This window comes from Cetorhinus maximus, chromosome 2, assembly GCF_964194155.1.
Source record: "Cetorhinus maximus chromosome 2, sCetMax3.hap1.1, whole genome shotgun sequence".
NCBI classification, from domain to species: Eukaryota; Metazoa; Chordata; class Chondrichthyes; order Lamniformes; family Cetorhinidae; genus Cetorhinus; species Cetorhinus maximus.
Window position 1 is genome coordinate 80,796,077 of NC_135880.1, and position 17,674 is coordinate 80,813,750.

General features: G+C 45.2%; 1 protein-coding gene across 1 annotated transcript in view; it reads left to right on the forward strand.

Moving 5' to 3' along the window:
- The window catches only part of LOC144695613 (aminopeptidase Q-like), a 217,140-nt gene that overhangs the window by 173,709 nt on the left and 25,757 nt on the right, over positions 1-17,674 (forward strand). Inside the window, exons 13-15 of the mRNA XM_078566512.1 lie at positions 7,913-7,968; positions 8,808-8,955; positions 13,154-13,248. Of these exons, the coding sequence (XP_078422638.1) occupies positions 7,913-7,968; positions 8,808-8,955; positions 13,154-13,248 (299 nt within the window). The remainder of the gene's footprint in view (positions 1-7,912; positions 7,969-8,807; positions 8,956-13,153; positions 13,249-17,674) is intronic.

The window sequence follows — 17,674 nt, forward strand, 5'->3', positions numbered from 1 at the left end:
GCCCGATGCCCCACCCTACTCCGCCCCACTCCACCTGATTGATTGGCAGCAGCTTCGCCACTGGACTGGATGCTGTGCTCTCAGCTCAGGCACAGGCATTCTCCTAACCCACACTGCAAGGCTGTGCTGTTAGCTTGTACCAAGGGGCAGATTGGTCCAAACCTGACTGATGATATTGCAAGGACCTGAGTGTGCCTCCACCAGTGATTGCTCTAAGGAGATTGTACAATGTGTGGAGGCGTCCAATTGTTCTGCAGTCCAGGCTCATTAGTTTGCAGCCTGTGCCGAAGGGGTGAAAAGCTCTGGAACATTTGGTGACACTTTCATGTCTCTGCATTGCTCGAGTGGGCAGATAAGCTAAAGGCGCAACTCCAAGCATGTAAATGTGGCTGCGCCTGAACTGTCTCAGCTGTGGAGGAATGGTCACTTTATACAAAGTTTCCCTCATGCGTGGATGCTTCCCTCCATCCCCCCGCTGCAAGTACTTCTGCATTACCATCAACTGCAGTGCCACCCTTGCCCCCCCCGTCAATTCACCTTAACCACAGAGCAGCCCCTGCCCCCCTCCCCCTCCGACCCCCCACCCTCACCAAGTTGCCTCAACCACAGAGCAGCCCTTGCCCTCCTAGCCCCCAACTCACCCAGCTGCAGGGCAGTCCTTGCTCTGGCAACGCATTGTCAGCCAGCCAGGAAAAAGCAATTTGCCTGTGCCCTCACCTGAATGCACAGCGCCTCAACCTTTAGGTCCAACAGTCGACTGTCACAAGCACTGCGCAACATTACTGTGCACTCATCTCCCAGTTCCCCTCAAAAGTGCAGCATGCCAGGTGTACATCTTATATAAAAAAAAACAGAATTACCTGGAAAAACTCAGCAGGTCTGGCAGCATCGGCGGAGAAGAAAAGAGTTGACGTTTCGAGTCCTCATGACCCTTCAACAGAACTGAGTAATGTTACGAGAGGGGTGAAATATAAGCTGGTTTAAGGTGGGGGGGTGAGGACTACCTCGTGGAGGCTGAGTGTCAACTCGCAGACACTTCCTCCTACCTCTCCCTGGACCATGACCCCACCACTGAACATCAAGCCATTGTTTCCAGGACTGTCACTGACCTCATCTCCTCTGGAGATCTTCCTCCCACAGCTTCCAACCTGATAGTCGCCCAACCTTGGACGGCCCGCTTCTACCTCCTACCCAAAATCCACAAACAGAACTGTCCCGGCAGACCGATCATGTCAGCCTGTTCCTGCCCCACGGAACTCATTTCTCGTTATCTTGACTCCCTTCTCTCTCCCCTTGTCCAGTCCCTTCCCACCTACATCCGTGATTCCTCTGACACCTTACGTCACATCAACAATTTCCAGTTCCCTGGCCCCAACTGCTTCCTCTTCACCATGGACGTCCAGTCCCTCTACACCTCCATCCCCCACCAGGATGGTCTCAGGGCCCTTAGCTTCTTCCTTGAACAGAGGCCCGAACAATCCCCATCCACCACTACTCTCCTCCGTCTGGCTGAACTTGTTCTCACACTGAACAATTTCTCCTTTAACTCCTCTCACGTCCTCCAAATAAAAGGTGTGGCTATGGGTACCCACATGGGCCCCAGCTATGCCTGTCTCTTTATGGGGTATGTGGAACATTCCTTGTTCCAGTCCTACTCCGGCCCCCTCCCACAACTCTTTCTCCGGTACATCAATGATTATTTCGGTGCTGCTTCATGCTCTCATCGGGACCTGCAAAAATTTATTAATTTTGCTTCCAATCTCCACCCCTCCATCATTTTCACATGGTCCATCTCTGACACTTCCCTTCCCTTCCTTGACCTCTCTGTCTCAATTTCTGGTGATAGACTGTCCACCAATATCCATTACAAGCCTACCGACTCCCACAGCTACCTCGACTACAGCTCCTCACACCCCGCTTCCTGTAAGGACTCCGTCCCATTCTCTCAGTTCCTTCGCCTCCGTTGCATCTGTTCTGATGATGCTACCTTCAAAAACAGTTCCTCTGACATGTCCTCCTTCTTCCTTAACCGAGGTTTTCCACCCACGGTCGTTGACAGGGCTCTCGACCGTGTCCGGCCCATCTCCCGCGCATCCGCCCTCACGCCTTCTCCTCCTTCCCAGAAACATGTTAGGGTCCCCCTTGTCCTCAATTATCACCCCACCAGCCTCCGCATTCAAAGGATCATCCTCCGCCATTTCCGCCAACTCCAGCATGATGCCACCACCAAACACATCTTCCCTTCACCCCCCCGGCGGCATTCCGTAGGGATCGTTCCCTCCGAGACACCTTGGTCCACTCCTCCATCACTCCCTACTCCTCAACCCCCCCTATGGCACCTCCCCATGCCCACGCAGAAGATGCAACACCTGCCCCTTCACTTCCTCTCTCCTCACCGTCCAAGGGCCCAAACACTCCTTTCAAGTGAAGCAGCATTTCACTTGCATTTCCCCTAACTTAGTCTACTGCATTCGTTGCTCCCAATGCGGTCTCCTCTACATTGGAGAGACCAAACGTAAACTGGGTGACCATTTTGCAGAACACCTGCAGTTTGTCCGCAAGAAAGACCCAAACCCCCCTGTCGCTTGCCATTTTAACACTCCACCCTGCTCTCTTGCCCAGATGTCTGTCCTTGGCTTGCTGCATTGTTCCAGTGAAGCCCAACGCAAACTGGAGGAACAGCACCTCATCTTCCGACTAGGCACTTTACAGCCTTCCGGACTGAATATTGAATGCAACAACTTTAGATCTTGAACTCCCTCCTCCATCCCCACCCCCTTTTCGTTTCTTCCCCCTCCCTTTTGTTTTTTCCAATAATTTATATAGATTTTTCTTTTCCCACCTATTTCCATTATTTTTAAATCTATACCTGTAATGCCCTGTCAGTCTTTCCACCCCACCCCCACTAGAGCTGTACCTTGAGTGTCCTGCCATCCATTCTTAATTAGCACATTCTCTTAGATAATATCACCACCTTTAACACCTCTTTGTTCCTTTGTCTGTGACATCTTTTGATTATCTGCTCCTATCACTGCTTGCTTGTCCCTACAACCACCCGCACCTCCCCAACTTCTCTCCCCCCACCCCACCCCCCCACCTTAAACCAGCTTATATTTCACCCCTCTCCTAACTTTACTCAGTTCTGTTGAAGGGTCATGAGGACTCGAAACTTCAACTCTTTTCTTCTCCGCCGATACTGCCAGGCCTGCTGAGTTTTTCCAGGTAATTCTGTTTTTGTTTTGGATTACCAGCATCCGCAGTAGTTTTTTGTTTTGTACATCTTATATATGTTGTTGTGAAACACATCAGCGTTCCCCAGCCGATCCTTCGTGGGGGGATGATTCTGGCGAGCTGGGTTTATAATGATATGCAGATGTTATATAGTGAAGTCCCCGACGTCCAACAGCAGGGAACATGGCCCGCCATTGATGGGCAGAGCGGACAATTGCAAACTGGTTTTACGACATCATGAAACCGAGTTTTGACCTCCTTGCCATATTGTCCGCTCACGCTCGCCACGACACCTGCGACAGCGGGCAAGGAAAATTCCGCCCATTGTCTTTGGGCCCCACCATAAACTCCGTTCCCTAGCCACTCTCTCTATCCCTCTTCTGGAAATTGTCTAAGGCTGCACCAGACTGTTCGCAACCTTGGTTTGATTCCAAGTTGAGCTTCCGATCACATATCCATGCGATCACTAAGACCACCCATTTCCACCCTCTCTAATATTGTCCAGCTGAGCCCCTGCCTCAGTTCATCAGCTGCCAAAACCCTCATCTGTGTCTTTGTTACCTCTCTTTAACTTCTAACAAACCTTAGAGTCATCAGTGCTCCTCCAATTCATGACTCTTGAGCATCCCTGATTTTAATTAGTCCACCATTGGCAGCAAAATTGTCAGCTACCAAAGTTCTAAAGTCTGGAATTCCTTAACCTCAAAACCTCTCTGCTTCCCTTCTACTCTTTCCTTTTTTAAGATGTTTCTTAAAACCTACCTCTTTGAATAAGCTCTTGGTTATCTGCCCTAATATCTCCTTATGTGGCTCAGAATTAATTTTGTCTGATACACCTCTTGTGAACCTGAACCCTAACCCTTGGGATATTTTACGATAAGAAAGATGCTATATTATTATTGTTATTAAAGTCAGTTAAGGTGAACCCAAAATAGGATTTGAAGGTGAGAACCAAGATCTTTAAGTCATTCAGCGTGGCACAGGAAACCAGCAGAACCTGGAAAAGACAGGGCTAGTAAGGGTACCAGCCTTGGTGCCAGTGACAATGTTGCTGCGTTTTGGGCGAGTTATAATTTGTGAAAGCCAGGAAGCCAACAAACAGAGTTAGAAAGTTTGAACCTTGAGTTAATAAAATCATTGGTGAGCAGCAGAGGAGAGAGGGGAGAGTTGGGAGAGGTAGAGGCCAGGGCCATTTTGCAGGTGAAAGGAAGCAGTCTTATCAGTCTGATAATGAATTGGAGGTGGAGGTAATCCAAAAATGACCATAATGGCTTCATTTTGCAACAATCCATGATGCCACAAATATTTGTAGGCACAGGGGGAGTGGACAGATGGATACTAAGGCAGGATTTTTGCAGAATCGGGAATACTTTGCAGATCTTAAAAAGTGTGGGAGGAACCCAGATGCAGAAGTACCACACTCATTTCCGACAAATGTAGTTTTTGCTGGCAGGGGGAAGGGAGCGGGGCATCTCTCTCACAGGAAGGAAACCAGATGTCAGGAGGGCCATTTGAACTTAGTGCTGAGGTCAAACAGATACTATTTTGGTGGTCCAAGGGCCTTAATCCACAGCGTGGGGGTCACGAATTGATGGAGATGATGTAAACTCTTGATGGGTAGATAAGATCCATTGAAGTGTCATAATCTGAAGCTTTTTAAATCTCCCACTTTTTACATGCGTAAAAAACAGGCTGAAAGTCAGTGAGAGTTAAGGAAAAAAATCTCTGATTGACGGGCCAACTAGTATAGGTTAGAAAAAAATATTACTATCTGTTCATGCAGTTTCAATAGATACCTTTGTTGACATTTTCCAAAGCCTATTGCTATGTCATTATGAATGCTTGGTCAAATTTCAAAACCTACAATTAGCTCAGCAGGGGATTCTGAGTTCACACTTTCATTGATGGTTTAAAGAGGTTATAATTAAAGGAATATCTGTTTTTGATAATGGGGTATGACTAGAAGATTGTTTTTACAAGAGATTAACCATTTGAGGAGATTTAAAAGCTTTCAATGGGTTTCTTGAACTGAGTTTTTTTTCCACTTTCAAGTGTGCATGAGTGAGAGCTGTATTAGATTGTTAGAATTTTTTCTTTCATCTTCACATGACACTTGAGGTTTGCCCATGGTGGATACTGGACGGTACTGTGGCTGTGGAGGAGGCATGAGTGTATGGGATGCACGGGTTGGCATGGTGCTATAAGGACTGGGTGGGGGTCATGAGTTGGCATAATTGAGCCTGGGGTGAGGGGATGTGAGGGGTGAGTGCTAAGAGCTGAACAGGGCCTTCTAACCAACCTGCCTTAGCACTCGCTTGCCCTCTTGGCCTCTTAGGATCTGCTTCCAGGGTCAATCGAGCACAACTCAATCCTGCCCCCGCCTCCCCAGAGCAAAAATTGAATCTAACAGGGCCCCTTAAACTGAGGCGGGTCTGCCGAGTAGGGAAATTTCCCGACTCTAGCTATCTGCCTCGGTAGCAAAAATCCAGCCCTAGGGCTTCACCCAGGTTCTGTCTTTCAAACCAAACTGATTAAATTTTAATGCAGGTCTCTGAGAATCTTCACAGCTCCCTACATGGAATAACACAGAATATTCTTGAGCAGCGAATATATTTGAACTGTGGTCCAATTTATGTTTTGTACATATTCAACAGCATTTCCTTGCTTGATATTTAATACCACTATACATAAAATTCAGAATTCTATTTGGCTTTTTTCAGCAAATGCTATTCTTGGGTATATTTCTTATGAAAACCATGGGCAATCTCTCGGAGCTCGATTGTTGTCTGCTTATTGGATTTATGGAGAAGGAAGGCCTTCCAAATAAATATTGCAAGCATCTGTCAATTGTCAGTATTCCAGACTTTTATTGGGCTGGCAGTCAGGAGGTGGTGGGGTAGGATGGAAATAAGAGTGATACTCAGGAGGAAGCACTTGATAATCCACTGTGTTGGTGTACCTACGCCACATGGACTTCAGCAGTTCAAGACAGCAGCTTATGACCACCTTCTCAAGAGCAATTAGGGCCAGGCAATAAATGTTGGCCAAACTACTGATGTCCACACGCCATAAAAGAATAAAAAAAAGACATCAGTACTGTCGATCATCTGCTGTTGCTTCCACTTACGCCTGCACAATTACACTCAAGGACCCTGGGGGTGGAAGTCCAACCCACCAAATGCTGCTAGTCAATAGGGACTAAATGGAGGTCTCAAGCCCGCACTTGCCAGTGTAACAAGTTCAGTGCAGCAATCTTCCCAGAGGCTGCCTTTAATTCACCACCTCCGTGATTACCATTCCTGTTCAGGATGGCATGTAGGCTCCCTATGCTGCAGGTTCAATTAGAGGGTCTGGAACTCAGCCTCAGCAGCCTCACCGGGTGAAATGGGTGCTACTGAGGTAGGTCAGTTACTGTGAGGACACCTCAACGTGGAGGCAACATTGTTGGCCTGCACATCTTCAAATAACTGGTACCTAGACCAGTAGGTGAATCGATCTAATAGGGATTGGTCTCGGTCACGATTGTGGCCTTTCATTAAACTAATTGGCACACCCCCCCCCCCCCCCACCAACAACACCCCCCCCCCACCCCTTTTGCAGGATGGAGCCTCCAGCTCAGAAAACCACCAGCCTGCCACAGGAAGTCACCTCAATTGAGTTGGCAACTTTTGCTTGAGGCAGGGGGGCCACTCCAGCACTGGCAAAATAAAGGAAAGGCCACAAAATCACCCTTTACTGGGGACCCAACAATGTTAATCGGCTGCCCATCTTCATGGAGTACACAACTGATCTGCTTTCCAACCAGTACCTGGGAAAGCTCCCTGGTCACGGTAATGTGTCTGGAAGTTGTCCCAATGTGGTTTCCCCTTACTTTCCCCAGATCTGATCTTCAAGCCTGGCAAAACAGGGCTGGGAAAATTCAGCCCAAGGAGGCACAAACACTAGACTATCACAAGAAGAACAGATCAAGAATTAGGTGGTTTTTCACACAATAGGTTATTAAAACATGGAGGGCTAGAAATTCATCTGCCTCAATTTGTGGGCTCAGAATTTGCAACACCCCCCATGACCATTCAGATTGAGATAGCCAAGGCACAAAATTAATTTGCCTACCTCATTTGAATGATATAAATGCAAGAATCTATGCTCCAATAGGGGTCTCCTCTTCTCAGTGCTCCCGACATGGTTTGCACACAGTAGGTTGTGCTGGCAATGTCGTTTCCCAATCACTGATACAGGCAGCCTGCTTTTCTTAAAGGTACTTTGTTTCTTAAAGACAAGTTAGAAAAAAGTTTGCCAAATGGAAAATCCTGAAAAATGAACAACAAGGCATGCAGAAGTTTCCAGATTGATCAATGTGGCACTGGAGGCATCAGTAGTGCAAATGGGCAGGTGGAGAGGTGCTATGGTCTCACAGGGAGTTAGAAAAACTTCATGGTCAACCCTCAAAAGGGAGTGGAAGTAGGTGGGCAGCAAGATCATCTCCCAGAGTCTGGGACTGAGGAATTGGCAGCAGTGCCAGAAGAAGCCTAATGACCTCACGTGAGCGGTCAATGTCATTGAATGCATCTTCACATGAAAACCCAAATTATAAAAATTCATTGTTGGATACATTTGCATTGTTTTGAATTTAATCATTGTTTTAAGAATTTCTTTAATTCTGAGAGCTCATCTTCCATAGGTTATTCCAGTTTCTAACAGAGTACAGTTAGTCAACGACGCATTTGACCTAGAATGGTGAGTAATGCATCAAAATAGAAGTATAAAAACTCTTATCTGTAAATGTGATCAGAGCCTCAACACTGGGTATATTCTTAACGGTTTTGTTCGAATTACAAATGAAGTTTAATCAACTCAATTTCGGGAAAAAACATCTATCCTATCTATTGGGATTTGCATATAGAAGGCTTAGAGGAATTAGAAACACTATGAACGTTAAGGGCTAAAGCACGTGTAGTTTACTTTCTGATCCTTGACAAATATTTGAGTTTTTTTTATTTCTAACATCCTCAATGTTATGGATTGTTGCTTATGACCATGAATGGAAGGAGTATCAACCAATATTGCTAAGTAGATAGTTTTGCCCTATTTTAAATTATTTTCCGCATAAGTCCGAATTTTCAACCTTCATCAAAATAAATTTGCAATCCCCGTCACAGTTAATCACTTTTTAGTGGTGTTACAAACAGACTTGATGTTTCCATCAGTGGAAACTGAGCACATTGATCGCTATTTTAAGTCAGGACAAATTCAGTCCATGCAAGGGGGGCCTGGGTGAGCAATAAGCTTGCATGTTGAGGCCCAAAACTCTCAGGCTTCATTTTAATATCCAGCCCGCAGCTCCCGCCCGATTCCAGCAGAATCCAATGCCTGGCAGGCAGGTGGATGCAGAGTTTTGGCAGCAGGAGGCCACTGTTAGGAACAATAGGAATAGTCTCCAGCAGTCAAATAAGTGATACGAAGGAGGATGCTCAGTAAAACTCCTAAAATTAAATTTTATCTTTTTCATCCAGAACTGTTCGGTTCATTGCAGGTTTTTAATCAAAATTATTCTGTTTTTTTTTGCTACCTAACAGGTTTGGATATACTGACATCAAAATTGCTCTGAGTATAACTACGTATCTTGCCAAGGAACAGGACAACAGTGTATGGCTATTAGCCTTCATTCACTTAGAGAGGCTTCGATCAGTATTACAAACCACCCAAACATTTGGGCTTTATAAGGTATTAATATATTCCTATACCCTGTGTTTTAATGCAACAATGCGGCTGCAGTAATAATTTAAAATTATTTTCCACATAAATTATTCCTTTAATTTTTTGGGGATGATTTTAACTTTTGAATTTAATGGAAATGAAACCTGGGGAGATGTTTAAAGGACAGCTGAGCCATAACTTGTTTTTTTACACTATCACCGAAGTTTCACATGACCACATTGGGTCTAAAGAATTGTTCAACATAGGAATGAGTAGCGATCCTAAGAAAAGAATTATCAAGACTGTGATTTGGAATGTCTTGTTGTAAGAGGCTGAAACATGGACCTTCAGAAAAGCGGACATCCAAAGAGGAGAAAGTTGTGAAATGCTGTCCTGGAGAAGGAGGGAACTGGTCTGTTAGAGAGAACACAAGAGCAATAAAGAAATTCTCAGGATGGTGGAGGTGGAAAGATTGTTATTGAATATGATCAAGGTTGTATTGGCCATATTTTAAGGTATGAGAACTTTCTGAAGGAAGTGATTGAAGGAAGATTAGAAGGATGTAGATCAAGAAGAAGAAAGAATGATGATGTAAGATAACATGCAGTTGAAAATGGGAGGCTTCCTAGAGCAACTGAAGAGGACAGCGTAAGACTGAGTGCAGCACCCATAACACTCAAGAAACTGGACATCGTCCAGGACAAAGCAGCCCGCTTGGTTGGCACCACATCCACAAACATTCACTCCCTCCACCACCAATGCACAGTAGCAACAGTATGTACCATCTACAAGATGCACTGCAGGAATTCACCATGGCTTCTTAGACACCACTTTCCAAACCCACAACCACTACCACCTAGAAGGACAAGGGCAGCAGATAGATGGAACATCACCACCTGGAAGTTCCCTTCCAAGTCACCATCCTGACTTGGAAATGTATCGCCGTTCCTTCGCTGTCGCAGGGTCAAAATCCTGGAACTCCATTCCTAACAGCACTGTGGGTGTATCTACACCACATTGACTGCGGCGGTTCAAGAAGGCAGCTCACCACCACCTTCTCAAGGGCATCTAGGGATGGGCAATAAATGCTGGCCCAGCCAGCAAAACCCACATCTCATGAATGAATAATAAAAGGAAAACTGCAAAGCATGGAGAAATGAGCAGAGGACCTGGCCTTAGGCAGATCACCACTACTATTGGGTCTAAATTCACTGTCAAATTGAACAAAGAACAAAAGACTAAAGAATATTTATGGTTTCCTTTGTTAAAGTATTTGACCTGCATCTTGACAGGGGCACACTGCCTAGGCAGGGGTGGGGTGGAGTTGCTGTCAGAGAATCCAGAAGTTTGGGTTTCCTCGCATGCTTTAATTTTTATCTCTCAGCGTGAAAAGCTTTGCCTTGACAGGTTTCTTGCCCAAAAGTCAGCTGATTGACAGCCTTGGGTTCCAGTCAGGCAGGGAGTAATGGAGGTCAGAGCTGCAAGTAGGGTGACTGCTGCTGCAACTGGAAACATGGTGGACGTGTCACACTCTAGATAGCCAGGCAGTGAAGGATTGAACTAGAGCCTAATCTTTACTTGATAAGCTTCTACATACAGAGAAGCACGTTACAAATATGCACGTCCAAACTCGATAACCACAGTTTCAATCTGCTCCTATATATTGGCGCACAAGTGAATCCCTAGTTAATTATCCACTACCTGAATGCAATTAAATACTCTATTAATATACAATTAATGGTGGTGGGTGGGGGGGGAAGAGGTTCAACTTCTGACCCTGGGAGGGGCAATCCCATGGTCATTCAATACCCAACTCTGGTGGGGGGGTCTGATCATCGATCCAGGAGGGTTAGGGGAGAGGATATATGGGAGGGTTGTGTCTGTTGACAGGAGTGCATGGGGCCTGTGAGAAGCACATACCTTTTCCCATAGGCTGTCTACACCTTCCTTCAACTGTTAGGTTTACTGTGGCCTGGGAAATCCAGTTGTACAGAGTCAAAGCTGCAGTGCAGGTTAAATCAGGGACTGCCAGTCTCGTTAAAATATTTAAGTGGCCAACCTGCATTCTTCGAGTGGGTTATCTGCCCACCCCTTCTCCCACCTGCATTAAACCTGGAAGGGCGATTTTGTGCCGGGTTTGAGATGTATAAAGTTTTAACATCTCACCCAATCTTAATCTCCCATCTTTGGAGGTTAGGGTCCCATCTTTGGAGATTAGGGTTCAGCCATTTGTAACTGTTGGGGTTATTTAGGACTAAGGCTCTAGAGCCTTTATACCAGGCAACTCTGATGGACAAACAGGAATGTCCTAGAACTTGGAGCATACAGTGTCTGTTTTTTGGCATTATTTGGACTACCAAGCCCCCAATATGGTGAGCATGATGCGTGCATATATTTCTGTTGGGAAGTGCACCATCCACCATATTGGGTAAGGACAAATAACAGGCATCCTTTACCCATGCCTGAAATGAACATTAAATTCTTTACAAATGCAATCAGGAACCGAATGCCAGCTTGAGGTCCATCTCCAAGGCTGGTTTGCCTTAAGGCAGCCAGCATCATCACATGCTACACTCAGTGAAAACAGTCAAAAGGAATTGCCTGCAACAAAGAAGATAAGTAACTTACCTGAATGCAAGCATTCCTACTCTTCTTGACCCTATATTTAAGTCCCTTTGCAGTCACCACCACTCCCACTCCCAAATGCTCCTTACCTGCCTCTTCCCAAACCCTGATAGCCCCGTCACCCCAATCCTCATGCCAATGCTCAACTCCAAACCCGACATACAGCCCAACATGCTGGCCCACTCACCAGCCCTTTCCCAAGCCCCAATCCATACTCCTACCAACGCCCCAAACCCTGACCTAGCCCCTGATTCCCTGTATCCCATTTAGGCCCTGACCCCTGATCCCCAATCCAGGCCTTGACACCCAACAATACTTACTTGTGCACTGCTGCATTCCAAACAGTGATTTTTTAGCACTTTTTCAGTAATATTGAAATGGCATCTGAGGCCCAATGTCTAGAGAGCCTCAGGCCTCACCATTCAAATGTGGGTAGGCACGAAGTACACCCTTTGCATGAACAAAGCTGGGCGAGGTCCAAATCCAGATCAATAAGTCTATATTTAGCAGGTCAGGCAGCACCTATGGAGAGAGAGAAAGAAAGTTATCATTTCAGGTTGATGACCTGTCATCACAAAGTCATCTATCTGGAATTTTACATTCCCCCGCCCCACACTCCCACCCGCACAACTGCCCCTGGGAGCATGCTGGCAGATGGAGGGAAGGGGATGGAAAATCAGGTGGCATGGTGGGGGTGCCATGCCCATCCCTACCTACATCTGCTGGGATTTTACCAGTGGTGGGGTAGATATCGAGCAGCCTGCCCGCCCTTAGGCAAAGTGAGGCCCTTAAAATGGCCAATTAATGGCTCCTCCCACCACTGCTGATATTTTACCAGTGGCACCATTGCCCATGCAATATGGCAAGGCTGCTAGCTAGACCCTGGCAGCCTGACTGTGGGCTCAGGATGCAGTCTTCCTGTCGATGCACCACACACACCCCCCACCCCCCAGCGGCAAGGCCACACCCGTTTGTCCACCCCACTTGGCCTCCCAATCGCTGCAACCCTTGCTTGCCAGAACCTGCCCAATTTGCCCCACCGAAGCCACTTCATTTACCTAGTTATTCAGCATCTCTTGCTGTTCCTCGTTTGGGTCTGACTGCTGTCTCAGCAGTGGCTAACACTCCCAGTGGGGGTTCTAGGTCTGGGGGGTTGCCAGCCATTTGATTGGAGGTGCAACATCCACCCTAATCGGGGCAGAAGCTATGGCGTTGGGAGTTAACTGCCTGATGACATAAAATACTGCCGTGACTTCCTGGGCAAGTGAAGATGGGTTCATCACTGACTTTTCAAATGATGGGTGGGGCCACTGCCTTCACATATAATTCCAGCCATTAACTCTGCTTCTCTCTCCACACATGTTACCTGACCTGCTGAGTATTCCAGCATTTTCTGTTTTTATTTCAGATTTCCAAAATTGGCAGTATTTTGCTTTAGTGTGTGTTTGTGTTTAGCCTGTTTACATGAAACTGATGTTTTGTTAACCAGATTGCATGAGCTCAACTGCCTTAAAAGTGTCAGGTTCCACTGAAAAATTTATAAATAATTTGTACTAATGCCCTTATTTTACAGTCTAATTTACTTATTTGTTGTTTCCAGAAATACATTTTCAGCCGAATTGTTCCATTTTATCATTATCAGATGAAATTGATGAATGAAGATTTCAGTAACATTCATAATAGCACCATTGTCCGGTACGTATTACAATTTTCTATCCATTAATTATGAGCTAACTAATTTAGCGTTTACTTATTTTGTGCCACATGTAGTTTATTTTCCACCCAATCTTATGCTTGTACTTTTTCCCAGTTCTGTTAAAATGGAACCAAATAGGGCTATCCTGATGCCTTAGCATCTAATTGCATCTTCCAGCATGGTACTTAGCTAAATAGACCAGGGAGATACCCCACTTACTTCCTTGCCTATGCTGAGGTATTGGATCTTAACCAGGATTGAACAGGATAAGGAAGTGAAATATAAATCAGGACTCTGGCTTCTACTTGCTATCAAATAATACCCAGTGGAAAGCAGGTAAATGTGGGGAATATGGTGAACTGTCTATGGCATCAGCCTTTCATCTCTTCAACCTAGATTAGAATCTATTAGGAGGATGTTGGCTACAGAACTGCATATCCTAAGTCATCTCTGGAGTCTACTGTAGGTTAACTAAGTCTTAATTAACTCTAGAATTATTTACACATGTACAGTAAAGGGTACAAGCTAGGAGCTATCTTCATGCTTAGGTCTATACACATCTCTGCTCAACACCACAGGGACCCTGCGTCTGGGTCATGTGTGTTCTTACACGCTACTGTGTGGGCAACACCCTGCTCAGTCCCACATTAACCCTGTGTGCCATTCCTTATACTGCAACCCCCCGTCTTTATCCAATGTATTTGGAGTTATACTAGTTTACTTCATGTCTTACATTGTTCTCAGTCCCATAGTTGCATTGTTGTTACTACATTAGCACAATTATCACATTAGCACTACCCCATCTGCCCCCTTCAAGTCCTTGAATTTAAAGGTTCAGGTGATCTGGAGGCCTTTTAACCCTTCTCGATTGTAGTTCTGTTAGAGGAGTGGTAGGCTCTGTTGCTGCTGGTTCTTCCTGTTGATCTGAAGGTTGAGCTGGCATCTGGGTATGCTTTCATTCTTTTCTTCCATTCCTTCATGTTGAACAGCACTTGGTCAGTCCGACTGTTGCGTTGATCGGTGGTTGCTGCTACTCTAACTCGTGTCTTGAGGGGTAGGTGAAAACTGTGTTCATCCCCTTGTCACTTCTTTTGCTTTATCCATTGTTGTGTGGGTCATCCCAATGTCCTCTGTGGCTGAGGAAGAGCATTCCTGTGGCGAGAAGAAGGTTTAGTGATACGCTCACCTCTGCTTTTTTGTGGTCAGCCATGGAGGGCTGCTACCAGTTTCCAGCATCTCGTGACTTTGGCATGCTGACTGGGAATTGCAGCATATGCACTGTGGTTGCAGTGTTGACCTGCTGCTCCACGGCTTAATGAAGTCTCTGGAGTCTTCTGTAGGTTAACTGTATTGTTGGGGCCAGAGGTAGAGATTTCTCAGATTGCTGATCACTCTTTTTCACCTCTTCCACAGGAGGTATCATAGTTACCTCCTCAGTTGTTGGCTGGTCTAACCATTGAGGGTTTTCTGGGGCCTGTAATGAGAATGGACAACCCTGCTCCACAAAGAGAGAAGACAACTCAGAGCTAAATTCCCAGTCAGGATACTCTTTTTAGTTTGAGTACTTGGGAACATGCAGTTCTGTTTAGTTAACAACAATGGTTGGCTTGATATCACCTGCTGTCTTGAGGAGATCTAAGGCTACGCAGGCATCCCTGCTCAGGAGAGAGAAAGGCTAATTATGGATGTCATACATCAGCTCAAAGATTTGTTGTCACCATACCTCAGAGGTTCCAGGATCATACCAATGACTGGAAGTTGGATTCCTCCGGGCCTGTGGAGTAATGTGTCCATTGTTTGAAGTCAGAGGTCTTTCAGGCAGGGTTCTTTGTCTGAAAGGACTGTCGCACTGGTTCTTGTATCTAATTTAAAATGTTAGATGGCCATTGACTGAAATGTCTGCATTCCAAAATAAGAAGCCAAGATCTTTGACCTCACCCAAGAAACATGACTGTGTGCCTTCTGGGTTCGCAGTCCTGACCTCGTAGATCATCTTTGGGCCTTCCGTGCCTTTTCAGAGCTCTTGCCTTGCACAGTTTACCATAGTGTCCAATCCTATTGCATGGGAAGCATTGGGCTGCACTTGCAGGACATTGACCTTGCCCAAGAGGGCACTTCGCTCCACAGCGCTGGCACAGTCGCTCTGCAGGCCGGTTTGGGAATTGCTCTCCCTGACTTAGTGTCCAAGCTGGACTGAGGATTAGCTTCTGCACCATGTTTTATTCTGTCCCCTTAAGATTGTCCTGTGCTGCTCAGGGTTCTTACTGTCAAACTATCTGGATTGCCTTCTCCAGGGTCAGATCTTCCTTTGCTTGTGGGAGGTCAGGCAGCGCATCATCTGTTACTCATACCATTATTCTGTCTCTGATGAGTTCAGACATTAAATCTCCGTAATCACAATCTTCTGCCATCCTGTACAGATCATTGAATGAATCAACTGGCTCTCCTGCCAGTTGGACTCTTTACTTTGAGTATTTTATTGCTTCTTAGATTGAAATAAATGTTGAATGATTCCAGTACTTCTTCAAATTTTGCTGTTGATTCATTAATTCTCTGTCTTACAATTGTATCATCTGTAATCGGGCCTATCAAGTAAAGGAGCGTGTTCATCTGCTCTTCTTCTGACTTATTTAAATCTGAAGCAATGCTGTATCTTAAGAATCTTTTCCTCCAAAGACACAAAGTTTGTGATTGGTCTGGGCCTTGGATTAGTCCAAATTGACTTGGAAGTGTGGAATTGTGATCCATGTTAAAAAATATTTAGAAATGCATGTGCAGCTTTAAGAGCTTTTTGAATGTCAAGATGGTGTTGCCATTCGCTCAGAGACAAAGGGATTTCCCTTGCTTCCCGCTTTTGGCAGGCTCCGCAAAATGCCAATGACGCTCTTCTTGGGGAAAAAAAAAAATTAACAATGGTGGCCTGGACCGGCTCCGCCGATTTCCTTTTATTCAGCTGTTTACTTTGTAAACTGTCGAGTCAGTGAATTGGAGGTTCTGCTTATTTTTTCTTCTGAATGGGCAGTTGCAATATTCCCAAAATATTTCATTAATTTGTTCTCTTTTTCCTATCTGATAAGCACAAATGCCATATGTTCAAGCTCTGACTCAGGGATCAGGTTTTAGCAACGGCTTTCTTTCAAATGGCACTTCTGACATGGAATTGCTTTTAAGATATCTCAGGACTTGCAGCAGCCTGGAATTTTAAAAGATTTAGCTCACCTTTGCAAGCTCTGTTGACTCTGCACCCTGAAGCTGGGCTTCGAAAATGATTCAATGGAGGCTTGTGCTGCAGTAAGGAATTTTAAATCTCTGCCTTCAGTTTTCAGGTCTTTCTCTGGAGCATTTTCTAGCAATTTTTCCTCTGCGTATCTGCTTCTTTAGGAGCTTCTTTTCAGGTTAGAATGCTTTGTTGAATTTTTCTCTCTTTCAGCATTTTGGCTTGTCTCTGCATTTTACTGTCACCATGTTGGGAGGGTGTTGGTTACAAAACGATGTGTGTTAAATAAGTCTCCGCAGACTTCTGTAGGTTAACTAAGTCTTTATCAACTACTAGAACTACTAACACATGTACATGAAAGGGTACAAGCTAGGAGCTGTCTCCATGCTTAGGTCTACACACGTTTCTGCTCAACGCCACGTTGACCCTGGCTCTGGGTTATGTGCCTTCTTGCATCACTGCGTGGGTGGTACTGTTTCTGTCCCACATTAACTCTATACGTGCCAGACCCTTATACTACAGAATCCGGGGCAGATTTATGGGACAAAGGTACTCCCAAGTGCCAAGACCCCATACACAATGAGTATGAACAGTCTTGAACTATGCAGGCATATGGGTACAATACTAAATGGTCCCCAATTTGGCGCTAATTTGATCATCTCACTGAGAGAAGCCACAGGACGGTGGTCTTAGAAATCGATAAACATGGTGCAGTAGAAGGTACTCTTCTGAGGATGATGGACTGAAACCATATTTTGGGGGTTGACTAGAAGGAGCTTTATTTTTTTAATCTACTTGTATTATATTTGACATTGGAGTGGCTGTGGCTGATACCCTATCTTAGCACATCCCTCACCTTTGTTTATCACAGAAAAATCTTTTCTTAGCAGCTCAAACCATAGAATGTATTGCATTGCTCAATAATTTTTTTTTAAAAACAACCTTCATCCTTTAAAAATGAAAGACTAGCCTCACCTTATCGTTACTTTCTGACTTACATCTGTTAATGTTTCGATATCTCCAATTCTTTACTAATGTTCACATCAACAAATTACTTTTTATAGACAGACCTCTGTTTCCTGTGAACTAAAATGTATTGCCTTAAGCACTGAGTGACTTAATTAGTGTGCTGAAAGATTAATAAGTATGTTTTTAATAAGATATTTCACACCAGAGTAGCATACAAAATACCCAGTCCCTGCTGATCT